The sequence below is a fragment of the Bombina bombina genome, chromosome 1 (genome assembly GCF_027579735.1).
Source record: "Bombina bombina isolate aBomBom1 chromosome 1, aBomBom1.pri, whole genome shotgun sequence".
Classification (NCBI taxonomy): domain Eukaryota; kingdom Metazoa; phylum Chordata; class Amphibia; order Anura; family Bombinatoridae; genus Bombina; species Bombina bombina.
Window position 1 is genome coordinate 1598061447 of NC_069499.1, and position 18376 is coordinate 1598079822.

An 18376-nucleotide genomic window follows, 5' to 3' on the forward strand; every position below is an offset into this window, starting at 1 on the left:
AGCATAGAAGGCAAGAAGGCATATAGGAAGTGGGGTGAAAAATAAATAAAAAAAAATTGGCGCCCAGTATGACGCACAACACAAAAGGAAGTCAAAAAATTTTTTATCTGGAAATGATGCTACTCGCGTCATAACAGACGCAACCTTGTGCAAGGAAATCTGGCGTCAGCTAAGACGCCAGAAATGACAAACTTGCGTCATCAAAGACGTACCTTCACGCCAAAATAATTCTCGCGCCAAGAATGACCCAATAAATAACAGCATTTTGCACCCTCGAGAGCCTAATTTTACCCAAGAAAATTAAAAGAAAAAACAGTCAATTTGAACAAAAGGAGTAAACCCCAGGTAAGACAAATAAATAACTTCCTAAACATGCTTCCAAAACTGAAACTGACATTCTGCAAAGGGAAATATACATAGACCTAACTCATGACAAATATAAGTAAAATACATATATATAAAACTTTATATTAATACATAAAGCGCCAAACCATAGCTGAAAGTGTCTTAAACAATGATACATACAGTACTTACCGAAAGACACCCATCCATATATAGCAGGTAGCCAAACCAGTACTGAAAACTATCAGCAGATGTAATGGTATATAAGAGTATATTGTCAATCTGAAAAGGGAGGTAGGAGATGAATCCCTACGACCGATAACAGAGAACCTTTGAAATGATTTCCTGCGAGGAAAACCATAAAATCAATAGGCGATACTCTCTTCACATCCCTCTGACAAACACTGTACTATGAGAGAAATTGGGCTTCAGAATGCTTAGAAGCGCTTATCATAGAAGAAATCATAAAAATCAAGCACAAACTTACTTCACCACCTCCATAGGAGGCAAAGTTTGTAAAACTGAATTGTGGGTGTGGTGAGTGGTGTATTTATAGGCATTTTGAGGTTTGGGAAACTTTGCCCCCTCCTGGTAGGAATGTATATCCCATACGTCACTAGCTCATGGACTCTTGCCAATTACATGAAAGAAACACTCACATAAGACACATTCTCATCTCCTTTCCCTCACCATCTTTCTTCTTCTTGCAGCCGGGGATGTCTCGCCTAAACCAGGTCCACCCTCTGCATCCCTCAGATCACTACCCCAAATGACACCTCATACACCTTGCACACGTAACCCTCTAAACCTCATTAACTGCACCTCTGTTAGCACACTCCAATTCTCGTGTGCCCTTTGGAATGCACGCTCGGTATGCAATAAACTTACATCTATTCATGGCCTATTTATTTCACGTGCACTTAACCTGCTAGCCCTCACTGAAACTTGGCTTTCCTCCTCTAACACAACTGCTGTAGCCTCTCTGTCCTATGGCGGCCTGCACTTCAGTCACTCTCCCAGGCCTGGAGACAAACAAGGAGGAGGAGTAGGAATTCTCCTGTCTCCGCACAGTACCTTTCACTGGATTCCTTCACCACCCTCTCTTTCCTTCTCATCTTTTGAAGTTCACGCTATTCGCCTCTTCTCCCCTGTAGCTCTTCATGTTGCAGTTATCTATCGGCCCCCTGGCCCAGCATCACAATTTCTGGACCACTTTGAAGCCTGGCTTCCACATTTTCTCTCTTGTAATGTCCCTTCTCTCGTCTTTGGGGACTTCAACAAACCTGTTGATAATCCGAACATGCCTGTTGGCTCGAAACTTCTATCTAGGCAACTCCATAGACCTAGAGGCCTATTTATCAAGCCATCAACCGCAAATACGCTGGAATTCCGCAGCGTAATTGTGGCGAGCCTGATTCCCCTTATTTATCAAAGCCTACAGACTGGCAAAAGTAGAAATTTGTGACGTAACATACGATCCGCCGGTCTCAGTCCGACACAGATCGATGCTTACGTCATTACAGATGTTCCGAATGCAAATTCAGCACTATCTGACTACTTTTGCTATTTATCAAATTTCTACCAGGTACGCTTGCCACTATTCTGGCCCAGCGTACCTGGTTTTCAATCCTCTGCCCTGGAGGCGGCGGATGCCATAGGAATCAATGGGAGTCTGAAAGCTTTTCACTGCTGCCCGATATCCCATTGATTTCTATGGTAGAATAAAAGTTATGTTTACACCTAACACCCTAACATAACCCCAGAGTCTAAACACCCCTAATCTGCCGCACCCTACACCGCCGCCACATACATTATACTTATTAACCCCTAATCTTCCGCCCATACACCGCCGGCACCTACATAAAGTTATTAACCCCTATCCCGCAACTAAATAAATGCATTAACCCCTAAACACCTGGCCTCCCACATAACTACCACTTACTAAACCAATTAACCCCTAAACCGCCAGCCCCCCACATCACCATAAACTAAATTAAACTATTAACCCCTAAACCTAACAACCTGCTAACTTTATATTAAATATTAACTCATCCCTATCTTATAATAAATTTAAACTTACCTTTAGATTTAAATTAAACTATATTAAACTATTAATTAACCTACCCTAACTATTATACTAAAATTACATTAAACTATATTAAACTATTAATTAATCTAACCTAACTGTTATAATAAAATTACATTAAACTACAAATTAAATTAACTATATTATATATTTAAACACCTAACCCCACTCAAATAATTTAAATCTACACTAAAAAATTACTAAGTTACAAAAAACTAACAACTAAGTTACAAAAAATAACAAACACTAAGTTACACAAAATAAATTATCAAAGATTTAAACAAATTACACCTAATCTAAGAGCCCAATGAAAATAAAAATGACCCCCCAAAATAAAAAAAACCCTAGCCTACAATAAACTACAAATAGCCCTTGAAAGGGCCTTTTGCGGGGCATTGCCCCAAAGAAATCAGCTCTTTTACCTGTAAATAAAAAGTACAAATACCACCCCAACAATAAAACCCACCACCCACACAACCAACCCCCCCCCAAATAAAAACCTAACTAAAAAAACCATTGCCATGAAAAGGGCATTTGGATGGGCATTGCCCTTAAAAGGGCATTTAGCTCTATTGCAGCACAAACCCCTAATCTAAAAATAAAACCCACACAATAAATCCTTAAAAAATCTTAACACTAACCCCTGAAGATCCACTTACAGTTTTGAAGATCCGACATCCATCCTTTAAGAAGCCTGCAGAAGTCTTCATCCAAGTGGCCGAAGTCTTCATCCAAGTGGCCGAATACTTTATCCAAGCCCGCAGAAGTTTTCACCCAGACGGCATCTTCTATCTTCATCCACCCAGCGTGGAGCGGCTCCATCTTCAAGACATCCGACGCGGAGCATCCTCTTCATTCGACGTCTTCTTCACAAATGAATGTTCCTTTAAATGATGTCATCCAAGATGGCGTCCCTTAGATTCCGATTGGCTGATAAAATTCTATCAGCCAATCGGAATTAAGGTTGAAAAAAATCCTATTGGCTGTTGCAATCAGCCAATAGGATTGAGCTTTCATCCTATTGGCTGATCCAATCAGCCAATAGAATTTGAGCTCAATCCTATTGGCTGATTGGATCAGCCAATAGGATGAAAGCTCAATCCTATTGGCTGATTGCAACAGCCAATAGGATTTTTTCAACCTTAATTCCAATTGGCTGATAGAATTCTTTCAGCCAATCGGAATCTAAGGGACGCCATCTTGGATGATGTAATTTAAAGGAACCTTCATTGTTCAAGAAGATGTCGATGGAAGAGGATGCTCCACGTCGGATGTCTGGAGGATGGAGCCGCTCCGCGCCAGATGGATAAAGATAGAAGATCCCGTCTGGGTGAAGACTTCTGCAGGCTATGATGAAGACTTCAGCCGCTTGAATGAAGACTTCTGCCCGCTTCTTGGAGGATAGATGTCGGATCTTCAAAACTGTAAGTGGATCTTCAGGGGTTAGTGTTAGGATTTTATAAGGGTTTATTTGGTGGGGGGGGTTTTAGATTAGGGGTTTGGGCTGCAATAGAGTTAAATGCCCTTTTAAGTGCAATGCCCATCAAAATGCCCTTTTCAGGGCAATGGGGAGCTTTGTTTTTTTTAGTTAGGTTTTTATTTGGGGGGGTTGGTTGTGCTTTTGTATTTTTTATTTACAGGTAAAAGAGCTGATTTCTTTGGGGCAATGCCCCGCAAAAGGCCTTTTTAAGGGCTATTTGTAGTTTATTGTAGGCTAGGGTTTTTTTTTATTTTGGGGGGTCATTTTTATTTTCATAGGGCTCTTAGATTAGGTGTAATTAGTTTAAATCAGTGATTTTCAACCTTTTTTTTTTGCCACGGCACATTTTTTTTACATTAAAAAATGCTGCGGCACACCACCATCCCAAAATTTTACAAAATCACACATATATATATATGAACAATTTAGTCTATTCAATTCAATTGGGTTTTATTAGCATGACAGTCACTACAACTATATTGCCAAAGCTAGAGGCATAATAATAACAAATAAAAGTTCAACGTATTGAGGCTGTTAGGGGGGTACCAGTGATGAAAATAAATTATTAGGTGATATGCAGTAGTTCCATGCAAGTAAGCAGTGCACAAGTATTAAGCCCAAAAGCAGAAACTACTGGGGCCCAAGTGATCCTACTGTTAAAGTCCCTAAGCCTTGGGGGCACCAGTATAAGAGTTTCACAATCAGTGTAGGATAACCACCAATTCACGGCGGCACACCTGACTATCTCTCCCGGCACACCTGACGATCTCTCCCGGCACACCTGACTATCTCTCCCGGCACACCTGACGATCTCTCCCGGCACACCTGACTATCTCTCCTGGCACACCTGACGATCTCTCCCGGCACACCTGACGATCTCTCCCGGCACACCTGACTATCTCTCCCGGCACACCTGACTATCTCTCCCGGCACACCTGACGATCTCTCCCGGCACACCTGACGATCTCTCCCGGCACACCTGACGATCTCTCCCGGCACACCTGACGATCTCTCCCGGCACACCTGACGATCTCTCCCGGCACACCTGACGATCTCTCCCGGCACACCTGACTATCTCTCCCGGCACACCTGACTATCTCTCCCGGCACACCTGACGATCTCTCCCGGCACACCTGACTATCTCTCCCGGCACACCTGACTATCTCTCCCGGCACACCTGACGATCTCTCCCGGCACACCTGACTATCTCTCCCGGCACACCTGACTATCTCTCCCGGCACACCTGACGATCTCTCCCGGCACACCTGACGATCTCTCCCGGCACACCTGACGATCTCTCCCGGCACACCTGACTATCTCTCCCAGCACACCTGACGATCTCTCCCGGCACACCTGACGATCTCTCCCGGCACACCTGACGATCTCTCCCGGCACACCTGACGATCTCTCCCGGCACACCTGACTATCTCTCCCGGCACACCTGACGATCTCTCCCGGCACAGTGGTTGAAAATCAGTGGTTTAAATCTTTGATAATTTATTTTTTATTTTTTGTAACTTAGTAATTTTTTAGTGTAGATTTAAATTATTTGAGTAGGGTTAGGGTTAAATTAATTTAATTTGTAGTTTAATGTAATTTTAGTATAACAGTTAGGGTAGATTAATTATTAATTTAATATAGTTTAATTTTATTATAATAGCTAGGGTAGGTTAATTATTAGTTTAATATAGTTTAATTTAAATCTAAAGGTAAGTTTAAATTTATTATAAGATAGGGATGAGTTAATATATTTAATATAAAGTTAGCGGGTTGTTAGGTTTACGTGTTAATAGTTTAATTTAGTTTATGGCAATTTGGGGGGCTGGCGGGATAGGGGTTAATAACATAATGAAGGTGGCGGCGGTGTAGGGGGCGGCAGATTAGTGGTTAAGAACATAATGTAGGTGGCGGCAGTGTCCGGGAGCGGCGGGATAGGGGGTAAACAGTATAGTATAGTGTGGGTGTTTAGTGACAGTATACAAATAAAGATGTGAAAAAGCTGAAGAGCAGCGAGATCGATGACTGTTAGTTAACAACAGTCCGCTGCTCATTGCCCCGTACTTGGTGCGCAGCTTTTTGACAGCTTTTTTGTTAAATATGGAGAGCGTATTCAGGTCCGTGTCCACAATGTTAGGCGGTGTCAGGCAAGCATATTGGTGCCGTCGAATGCAGCACAGTTGATGGCTTGATAAGTAGGCCTCCTAGTGTTCACTAATCTCTGTGTCGTTTCCAACTTCCTTAACTTCCCCTTTCCTCTCTCTGACCACCATCTACTAACTTTCTCTCTTACTCAAGCTGCTACATCTTTGCAAGCCTCTAAAAAACTGCTACCTTTCAGGATTTTAAATGACTTGGATCTCACAGATTTTCCACTCAACTGAATCCTCTGCTCTACAACATTTCATCCCTCTCTTGCCCAAACCACGTGGCTTTACAGTATAATTTGGCACTAAAATCAACACTTGACAAAGCTGCACCCTCCACTCTTCGCTGTACATCAATCACTCGACGGCAAACATGGCTCACCAAACAGGCCAGATATCTTTAGCGGTGTTCACGGGCTGCTGAACGGCAGTGGAGGAAATCACTAAATTCATCCTTAAGTCCTACAACTCTGCGTTCAGCCTGGCCAAACAGGTCTATTTCTCTCCCTTGTGTTATCTCACGCATCCAACCACAGAAAGCTGTTCTCAACCTTTAACTCCCTTCTATGTCCGCCTGCACCTCCGCCCACTACCAAACTCACTGCTCAGATTATTGTTGATCACTTCAAAAATAAAATTTACACTGTTACGGTTGCCTCCAGGCTGGCTGGAAGTTGGACCGTAGAAAAGGATGCTCCTAGCGCTCACCAAAGGAGCAGCAGCACCGTGGACACTATAACTGCTGCGTAGCCACCATAAGTAATGCAGACTCTATGAACCACCGCTGCTGGGCTGGTATCTCGCCGTCTGCTCTGCGCCCTGGACCTATGACCAGGCTCCAGTAGGTGAACCTCTTCCTTCTGTAGCAATCCCTGTAGCTAAGGGAGTATGAAGAGCATAGCAATCCCTGTAGTGATTATAAGCTGTATCCTACAAACATGAGTCAAAGCTTCAAGTTAGAGGGTCAACATAGGTCTGATGTGCTGGAGCACACAGCCTGCTTTTTATTCAGGTTACATGCAAACAGGACACTCTCAGGGGGAGGCATAAAATCCCCCATCACACATTTGATATTAGATAGAGAGACACTCCCTTTGACAGGCCACAACATTTACTTCAGCAGATAACATTACACACAATAAAACAATGCAGTCCACCTTATCAATACTAGTCTGATTAGACAATGGGAAAGTTGATCACTAAACCTAATTAGAGCTAATCCCAGCAGACTTGTATTTAGAATAGGTTTCTTGAAGCTGAACAAAATTTAACTCTTAATGGCACACAATGAAACTGAACCAAGTGGGAGAAAGCCAGGGACAAGTCATTTCACAGGTCTGGGGACATAGTCTTAAAGGGGCATTGTTCATCAAAGTCACCATATGTCCCCAGATGGTTCTTAAAGGGCCACACACACCCAACAAAAGTCAATATGTCCTCAGGGGCACAATCTTCCAGGGGCCATAGTCATGTGGAAGGAGGCTGGCAAATAGGCTTCTCCAAAATCCAGGGAAGCAGGGCAATTTTTCATTTAAAGGGCCAGTTACAAACAGCAGTTTGTAACATATCTCCCCTTTTGGAGGGAGACTAACCAGGCACCTGACCTTCTGTCGGTCAGTGCCTAAGTTAGTCTCGCAACCCACCCACAAATAAACACTAGCAGCAAAGCAGCCCCCCCACAACAAGTAGCACTGGCCTGTAAGTTCCAGGTTATAGGATGAAAGTGTAGCATCCTCTGCCTTCCTGGCGCAGCTGGGCAAATAGCTGATGGTACTTGGGGGGCAGAGGCCAGCGGCACTCTGCCCTGGTGCCAGCGCTTCTGCTGGGGTGAGGGGTTTGTAGGCCAGTCCTGTAACAAGGACAAGGTCTGTAGGGCAGAGGCCAGCAGTGCTCTGTCCTGATGCCAGCTCTTCTGCTGGGGGAATTGGGGCATAGTCCTGCCCGGTGGCAAAGGGAACGTGGGGGTCAGTGGGGGTTAACATCTCCACTGTTAACCCTGGGCCCAAGTTAGGAGTTAGCTGGGGAGGGGGAGATTGGCTTACCTCCTCCTCCTGATACTCCGGTGGCCGTTGGGAAGGGAGGTCGATGCTCTCCGCTTCCTGTGGAACATGCTGCGGCTGGGGAGAGAGACCGGTTGTCTCCTCTCCCTGGAAGGCACACTCCGGCTGGGGAGGGAGGTCGATGCTCTCCCCTCCCTGTAGCTGGGTCTGTCGCTGGGGATCTGGGCCGCCTGCCCAGCATCCCTGTAGGGCCGGTAGAGAGACTGCGGTCCCATCTCCACCTGCCTGCTGGGGGTCCTCCCAGGACCAGTCTATGAGGCCTGCTGCCTCTGGTATCTCTGGCTGGGGAAGGGGACTGGTTGTCTCTTCCCTCTGCACGGTATACTGCCGCTGGGGAGGGAGGTCGCTGCTCTCCTCTCCCTGTAACTCTGGCTGCCGCTGGGAAGGGAGGTCGTTGCTCTCCGCTCCCTGTGACTCACTTTCTCGCTGGAGACCAGGTGTCCAGACCCTCAAACTCCACAGTTGGCGCTCAAAGGCTCGTGCCGCTTTGTTCTCCGTATCCAATTCCCGGATGATGCGACTGACTACCTCCTGTGCAGGGTCTGGACCATATCGGACTAGCCGCCTCTTTACCTCTGGAACGAAATCCGCGCCCTCATAGCGACGGATCAGGTTGAGGTGCTCTTCACAGGGTTCTGAATAGTGTCTTGTCAGCTCCATGCTGCTGTAGGTAGGGACGCTGCGCAGTGGCTAGCGTTGCCCTCAATAACTTTCCTACGATACCAGTGCTGTTGTGGTGCTGCTCCTTGCGCTAGGACGCCAATCCCACCGCTGCCACCAAATGTTACGGTTGCCTCCAGGCTGGCTGGAAGTTGGACCGTAGAAAAGGATGCTCCTAGCGCTCACCAAAGGAGCAGCAGCACCGTGGACACTATAACTGCTGCGTAGCCACCATAAGTAATGCAGACTCTATGAACCACCGCTGCTGGGCTGGTATCTCGCCGTCTGCTCTGCGCCCTGGACCTATGACCAGGCTCCAGTAGGTGAACCTCTTCCTTCTGTAGCAATCCCTGTAGCTAAGGGAGTATGAAGAGCATAGCAATCCCTGTAGTGATTATAAGCTGTATCCTACAAACATGAGTCAAAGCTTCAAGTTAGAGGGTCAACATAGGTCTGATGTGCTGGAGCACACAGCCTGCTTTTTATTCAGGTTACATGCAAACAGGACACTCTCAGGGGGAGGCATAAAATCCCCCATCACACATTTGATATTAGATAGAGAGACACTCCCTTTGACAGGCCACAACATTTACTTCAGCAGATAACATTACACACAATAAAACAATGCAGTCCACCTTATCAATACTAGTCTGATTAGACAATGGGAAAGTTGATCACTAAACCTAATTAGAGCTAATCCCAGCAGACTTGTATTTAGAATAGGTTTCTTGAAGCTGAACAAAATTTAACTCTTAATGGCACACAATGAAACTGAACCAAGTGGGAGAAAGCCAGGGACAAGTCATTTCACAGGTCTGGGGACATAGTCTTAAAGGGGCATTGTTCATCAAAGTCACCATATGTCCCCAGATGGTTCTTAAAGGGCCACACACACCCAACAAAAGTCAATATGTCCTCAGGGGCACAATCTTCCAGGGGCCATAGTCATGTGGAAGGAGGCTGGCAAATAGGCTTCTCCAAAATCCAGGGAAGCAGGGCAATTTTTCATTTAAAGGGCCAGTTACAAACAGCAGTTTGTAACATACACCATTAGAAAAGATATCTGCACCTCACACCCCTCAAACCCAGCAATCCAACCAACTGCGTCTATTAACAAAACTCTGATACCTCCCTCCTGTAACAGAGGAAGAGGTCTCTGTATGCCTATCCTTGGCTCATCTCACAACCTGCCCACTTGACCCTATTCTTTCACGACTTCTTCCCTCTCTCTCTGCTTCACTAACCCCTACCCTAACTCATATCTTTAACTAATCTCTCACCACTGGCACATTTCCTGATACATTCAAACATGCGTCAATCATACCAATTCTAAAAAAGCCCTCGCTTGACCCCTCCACGCCTTCTAACTAACTATCGACCAGTCTCCTTACTTCCCTTTGCTTCAAAATTATTGGAACGACTAGTCTATAATTGGCTAACTCAAATTTCTCACAACTAACTCCATTCTTGATCGACTACAATCTGGTTTCCGCCCTAAACACTCAACAGAAACCGCTCTAGCGAAAGTAACAAATGACCTGTTATCAACTAAAGCAATAGGCGACTAATTCTTACTATTTCTTGACCTGTCCGCTGCCTTTGACACAGTTGACCATCTTCTCCTCATTCATTTGGCATCCGAGACACAGCCCTCTCCTGTTTTGCCTCATATCTCTCAAAACGCTTGTTTTCAGTTTCCTTTAACAATCTCTTGTGATCCTATGCCTCTCTCAGTTGGATTACCGCAAGGCTCTGTCTTGGGTCCCTTGCTTTTATCTCTCTATACATCCTCACTTGGAAAACATATAGCCTCCTTTGGATTCCAGTACTACTTATATGCTGATGATACCCAAATCTAACTTTCCTCTTTTGATATCTTTCCTTCTTTACTCAACCAGATTTTCAACTGCCTCTCTGCAATTTACTCTTGGATGTCTTCACGTTACCTCCAACTCAATCTGTCCAAAACTGTGCTTCTTTTTAATCCCCCCTCTTCGAGACATCCAACACCTGACATTTCTCTGATTGTTGGAGGCTCTATTCTCAACAGCTCACCCCAGGTCCGCTGCCTTGGGGTCACACTTGACTCAGAACTCACATTCAACCCACATATACAAGCGCTTACCAAATCCTGCCGGTCACACCTACGCAACATTTCCAGAATTCGTTCCTTCCTTACTCAAAAAAACTACAAAAATACTTATTCATTCCCTCATTTTGTCATGCATTGATTATTGCAATCTACTCTTAAATGGCCTTCCAAAACACTGCCTCTCCTCCCTCCAATCTATTATGAATGCTTCTGCTAGAATCCACCTAAGCCGACGATCTACATCAGCTGCTCCGCTCTGCCAGTCTCTACACTGGCTCCCCATACACTCCAGAATACAATTTAAAGTATTAGCCCTAACTTACAAAGCACTCAACAGTCTAACTCCCAACTATATCTCCTCTCTCATCGTGAAATACTCCCCATCCCGTCCTCTTCGATCAACCTCTGACCTACGTCTCTCCACTCCTGTTATCCCTACGTCCCACTTCTGTCTCCAAGACTTCACACGTGCTGCTCCTGTCCTCTGGAACTCTCTACCCCGCTCCATAAGTCTGTCTCCATCCTTGTATAGCTTCAGACGCTCCATGAAAACTCACCTATTCAGAGAGGCTTACCATATCTCCGCCATCTCTCATCCTAACCAAACTAATAGATGGACTGCCTGACTCATTGCTGCAACTACAACCAATGTAACAAGCTACCCCAACCTTATGTCTCTGCACCCTAAACCTATAGACTGTGAGCTCTCCGGAGCAGGGCCATCTTCCTCCTGTACTAGATTTGTTTAGCTTTGTTTTGTATTTTATCACAAATCCTTGTCATTGTACCCAGCGATATGGAATTTGGTGGCGCTATACAATAAATGATGATGATCATAATAATAATAATAATAAAGAGAGGAGATAAGACACTGCAGGGGTCAGACATATAGAGAGGAGATAAGACACTGCAGGGGTCAGACATATAGAGAGGAGATAAGACACTGCAGGGGTCAGACATATAGAGAGGAGATAAGACACTGCAGGGGTCAGACATATAGAGAGGAGATAAGGTGCACTGCAGGGGTCAGACATATAGAGAGGAGATAGGACACTGCAGGGGTCAGACATATAGAGAGGAGATAAGACACTACAGGGGTTAGACATATAGGCCTAGATTTAGAGTTCGGCGGTAGCCGTCAAAACCAGCGTTAGAGGCTCCTAACGCTGGTTTTGGCCGCCCGCTGGTATTTGGAGTCAGTGATTAAAGGGTCTAACGCTCACTTTGCAGCCGCGACTTTTCCATACCGCAGATCCCCCTACGCCATTTGCGTATCCTATCTTTTCAATGGGATCTTTCTAACGCTGGTATTTAGAGTCGTTTCTGCAGTGAGCGTTAGAGCTCTAACGACAAGATTCCAGCCGCCTGAAAAAAGCAGGAGTTAAGAGCTTTCTGGCTAACGCCGGTTTATAAAGCTCTTAACTACTGTACCCTAAAGTACACTAACACCCATAAACTACCTATGTACCCCTAAACCGAGCTCCCCCCACATCGCCGCCACTCGATTAAAAATTTTAACCCCTAATCTTCCGACCGCCACCTACGTTATACTTATGTACCCCTAATCTGCTGCCCCTAACCCCGCCGACCCCTATATTACATTTATTAACCCCTAATCTGCCCCCCACAACATCGCCGCCAGCTACTTACAATAATTAACCCCTAATCTTCCGACCGCAAAGCGCCGCCACCTACGTTATCCCTATGTACCCCTAATCTGCTGCCCTAACATCGCCGACCCCTATGTTATATTTATTAACCCCTAATCTGCCCCCCACAACGTCGCCGACACCTACCTACACTTATTAACCCCTAATCTGCCGAGCGGACCTGAGCGCTACTATAATAAAGTTATTAACCCCGAATCCGCCTCACTAACCCTATCATAAATAGTATTAACCCCTAATCTGCCCTCCCTAACATCGCCGACACCTACCTTCAATTATTAACCCCTAATCTGACGACCGGAGCTCACCGCTATTCTAATAAATGTATTAACCCCTAAAGCTAAGTCTAACCCTAACACTAACACCCCCCTAACTTAAATATAATTTTAATCTAACGAAATAAATTAACTCTTATTAAATAAATTAATCCTATTTAAAGCTAAATACTTACCTGTAAAATAAACCCTAATATAGCTACAATATAAATTATAATTATATTATAGCTATTTTAGGATTAATATTTATTTTACAGGTAACTTTGTATTTATTTTAACCAGGTACAATAGCTATTAAATAGTTAAGAACTATTTAATAGTTACCTAGTTAAAATAATAACAAATTTACCTGTAAAATAAATCCTAACCTAGGATATAATTAAACCTAACACTACCCTATCAATAAAATAATTAAATAAACTACCTACAATTACCTACAATTAACCTAACACTACACTATCAATAAATTAAATAAACACAATTGCTACAAATAAATACAATTAAATAAACTATCTAAAGTACAAAAAATAAAAAAGAACTAAGTTACAGAAAATAAAAAAATATTTACAAACATAAGAAAAATATTACAACAATTTTAAACTAATTACACCTACTCTAAGCCCCCTAATAAAATAACAAAGCCCCCCAAAATAATAAATTCCCTACCCTATTCTAAATTAAAAAAGTTACAAGCTCTTTTACCTTACCAGCCCTGAACAGGGCCCTTTGCGGGGCATGCCCCAAGAAGTTCAGCTCTTTTGCCTGTAAAAAAAAACATACAATACCCCCCCCCCCAACATTACAACCCACCACCCACATACCCCTAATCTAACCCAAACCCCCCTTAAATAAACCTAACACTAATCCCCTGAAGATCTTCCTACCTTGTCTTCACCATCCAGGTATCACCGATCCGTCCTGGTTCCAAGATCTTCATCCAACCCAAGCGGGGGTTGGCGATCCATAATCCGGTGCTGAAGAGGTCCAGAAGAGGCTCCAAAGTCTTCATCCTATCCGGGAAGAAGAGGCGATCCGGACCGGCAACCATCTTGATCCAAGCGGCATCTTCTATCTTCATCCGATGACGACCGGCTCCATCCTGAAGACCTCCACCGCGGACCCATCTTCTTCCGGCGACGTCCAACTGCAGAATGACGGTTCCTTTAAGGGACGTCATCCAAGATGGCGTCCCTCGAATTCCGATTGGCTGATAGGATTCTATCAGCCAATCGGAATTAAGGTAGGAATATTCTGATTGGCTGATGGAATCAGCCAATCAGAATCAAGTTCAATCCGATTGGCTGATCCAATCAGCCAATCAGATTGAGCTCGCATTCTATTGGCTGATTGGAACAGCCAATAGAATGCGAGCTCAATCTGATTGGCTGATTGGATCAGCCAATCGGATTGAACTTGATTCTGATTGGCTGATTCCATCAGCCAATCAGAATATTCCTACCTTAATTCCGATTGGCTGATAGAATCCTATCAGCCAATCGGAATTCGAGGGACGCCATCTTGGATGACGTCCCTTAAAGGAACCGTCATTCTGCAGTTGGACGTCGCCGGAAGAAGATGGGTCCGCGGTGGAGGTCTTCAGGATGGAGCCGGTCGTCATCGGATGAAGATAGAAGATGCCGCTTGGATCAAGATGGTTGCCGGTCCGGATCGCCTCTTCTTCCCGGATAGGATGAAGACTTTGGAGCCTCTTCTGGACCTCTTCAGCACCGGATTATGGATCGCCAACCCCCGCTTGGGTTGGATGAAGATCTTGGAACCAGGACGGATCGGTGATACCTGGATGGTGAAGACGTTGGGGGGGGGGTATTGTATGTTTTTTTTTACAGGCAAAAGAGCTGAACTTCTTGGGGCATGCCCCGCAAAGGGCCCTGTTCAGGGCTGGTAAGGTAAAAGAGCTTGTAACTTTTTTAATTTAGAATAGGGTAGGGAATTTATTATTTTGGGGGGCTTTGTTATTTTATTAGGGGGCTTAGAGTAGGTGTAATTAGTTTAAAATTGTTGTAATATTTTTCTTATGTTTGTAAATATTTTTTTATTTTCTGTAACTTAGTTCTTTTTTATTTTTTGTACTTTAGCTAGTTTATTTAATTGTATTTATTTGTAGCAATTGTGTTTATTTAATTTATTGATAGTGTAGTGTTAGGTTAATTGTAGGTAATTGTAGGTAGTTTATTTAATTATTTTATTGATAGGGTAGTGTTAGGTTTAATTATATCTTAGGTTAGGATTTATTTTACAGGTAAATTTGTAATTATTTTAACTAGGTAACTATTAAATAGTTCTTAACTATTTAATAGCTATTGTACCTGGTTAAAATAAATACAAAGTTACCTGTAAAATAAATATTAATCCTAAAATAGCTATAATATAAATGTAATTTATATTGTAGCTATATTATGATTTATTTTACAGGTAAGTATTTAGCTTTAAATAGGAATAATTTATTTAATAAGAGTTAATTTATTTCGTTAGATAAAAATTATATTTAACTTAGGGGGGTGTTAGTGTTAGGGTTAGACTTAGCTTTAGGGGTTAATACATTTATTAGAATAGCGGTGAGCTCCGGTCGGCAGATTAGGGGTTAATAATTGAAGGTAGGTGTCGGCGATGTTAGGGAGGGCAGATTAGGGGTTAATACTATTTATGATAGGGTTAGTGAGGCGGATTAGGGGTTAATAACTTTATTATAGTAGCGCTCAGGTCCGCTCGGCAGATTAGGGGTTAATAAGTGTAGGTAGGTGTCGGCGACGTTGTGGGGGGCAGATTAGGGGTTAATAAATATAATATAGGGGTCGGCGGTGTTAGGGGCAGCAGATTAGGGGTACATAGGGATAACGTAGGTGGCGGCGCTTTGCGGTCGGAAGATTAGGGGTTAATTATTTTAAGTAGCTTGCGGCGACGTTGTGTGGGGCAAGTTAGGGGTTAATAAATATAATATAGGGGTCGGCGGGGTTAGGGGCAGCAGATTAGGGGTACATAAGTATAACGTAGGTGGCGGTCGGCAGATTAGGGGTTAAAAATTTTAATCGAGTGGCGGCGATGTGGGGGGACCTCGGTTTAGGGGTACATAGGTAGTTTATGGGTGTTAGTGTAGTTTAGGGTACAGTAGTTAAGAGCTTTATGAACCGGCGTTAGCCAGAAAGCTCTTAACTCCTGCTATTTTCAGGCGGCTGGAGTTTTGTCGTTAGAGCTCTAACGCTCACTTCAGAAACGACTCTAAATACCGGCGTTAGGAAGATCCCATTGAAAAGATAGGATACGCAAATGGCGTAGGGGGATCTGCGGTATGGAAAAGTCGCGGCTGTAAAGTGAGCGTTAGACCCTTTAATCACTGACTCCAAATACCAGCGGGCGGCCAAAACCAGCGTTAGGAGCCTCTAACGCTGGTTTTGACGGCTACCGCCGAACTCTAAATCTAGGCCATAGAGAGGAGATAAGGTGCACTGCAGGGGTTAGACATATAGAGAGGAGATAAGGTGCACTGCAGGGGTCAGACATATAGAGAGGAGATAAGACACTGCAGGGGTCAGACATATAGAGAGGAGATAAGGTGCACTGCAGGGGTCAGACATATAGAGAGGAGATAAGACACTGCAGGGGTTAGACATATAGAGAGGAGATAAGGTGCACTGCAGGGGTTAGACATATAGAGAGGAGATAAGGTGCACTGCAGGGGTCAGACATATAGAGAGGAGATAAGGTGCACTGCAGGGGTCAGACATATAGAGAGGAGATAAGACACTGCAGGGGTCAGACATATAGAGAGGAGATAAGACACTGCAGGGGTCAGACATATAGAGAGGAGATAAGGTGCACTGTAGGGGTTGGACATATAGAGAGGAGATAAGACACTGCATGGGTCAGACATATAGAGGAGATAAGGTGCACTGCAGGGGTCAGACATATAGAGAGGAGATAAGACACTGCAGGGGTCAGACATATAGAGAGGAGATAAGACACTGCAGGGGTCAGACATATAGAGAGGAGATAAGACACTGCAGGGGGCAGACATATAGAGAGGAGATAAGACACTGCAGGGGTCAGACATATAGAGAGGAGATAAGACACTGCAGGGGTCAGACATATAGAGAGGAGATAAGACACTCCAGGGGTCAGACATATAGAGAGGAGATAAGGTGCACTGCAGGGGTCAGACATATAGAGAGGAGATAAGACACTGCAGGGGTCAGACATATAGAGAGGAGATAAGACACTGCAGGGGTCAGACATATAGAGAGGAGATAAGACACTGCAGGGGGCAGACATATAGAGAGGAGATAAGACACTGCAGGGGTCAGACATATAGAGAGGAGATAAGGTGCACTGCAGGGGTCAGACATATAGAGAGGAGATAAGGTACACTGCAGGGGTCAGACATATAGAGACGAGATAAGGTGCACTGCAGGGGTCAGACATATAGAGAGGAGATAAGACACTGCAGGGGTTAGACATATAGAGAGGAGATAAGACACTGCAGGGGTTAGACATATAGAGAGGAGATAAGGTGCACTGCAGGGGTCAGACATATAGAGAGGAGATAAGGTGCACTGCAGGGGTCAGACATATAGAGAGGAGATAAGACGCTGCAGGGGTCAGATATATAGAGAGGAGATAAGACACTGCAGGGGTCAGACATATAGAGAGGAGATAAGACACTGCAGGGGTCAGACATATAGAGAGGAGATAAGACACTGCAGGGGTCAGACATATAGAGAGGAGATAAGGTGCACTGCAGGGGTCAGACATATAGAGAGGAGATAAGGTGCACTGCAGGGGTCAGACATATAGAGGAGATAAGGTGCACTGTAGGGGTCAGACATATAGAGAGGAGATAAGGTGCACTGCAGGGGTCAGACATATAGAGAGGAGATAAGACACTGCAGGGGTCAGACATATAGAGAGGAGATAAGGTGCACTGCAGGGGTCAGACATATAGAGAGGAGATAAGGTGCACTGCAGGGGTCAGACATATAGAGAGGAGATAAAGTGCACTGCAGGGGTCAGACATATAGAGGAGATAAGACACTGCAGGGGTCAGACATATAGAGAGGAGATAAGACACTGCAGGGGTCAGACATATAGAGAGGAGATAAGGTGCACTGCAGGGGTTAGACATATAGAGAGGAGATAAGGTGCACTGCAGGGGTCAGACATATAGAGAGGAGATAAGGTGCACTGCAGGGGTCAGACATATAGAGAGGAGATAAGACACTGCAGGGGTCAGACATATAGAGAGGAGATAAGGTGCACTGCAGGGGTCAGACATATAGAGAGGAGATAAGGTGCACTGCAGGGGTCAGACATATAGAGAGGAGATAAGACACTGCAGGGGTCAGACATATAGAGAGGAGATAAGACACTGCAGGGGTCAGACATATAGAGAGGAGATAAGGTGCACTGCAGGGGTCAGACATATAGAGAGGAGATAAGACACTGCAGGGGTCAGACATATAGAGAGGAGATAAGACACTGCAGGGGTCAGACATATTGAGAGGAGATAAGGTGCACTGCAGGGGTCAGACATATAGAGAGGAGATAAGACACTGCAG

General features: G+C 44.5%; 1 protein-coding gene across 1 annotated transcript in view; it reads left to right on the forward strand.

Moving 5' to 3' along the window:
• Nucleotides 1-11806, forward strand: part of LOC128656548 (uncharacterized) — a 125000-nt gene extending 113194 nt beyond the window's left edge. The window contains exon 5 of the mRNA XM_053710514.1: nucleotides 10671-11806. Coding sequence (XP_053566489.1) covers nucleotides 10671-10756 — 86 coding nt within the window. The 3' untranslated portion in view covers nucleotides 10757-11806. The remainder of the gene's footprint in view (nucleotides 1-10670) is intronic.
• Nucleotides 11807-18376: the final 6570 nt, after the last annotated feature.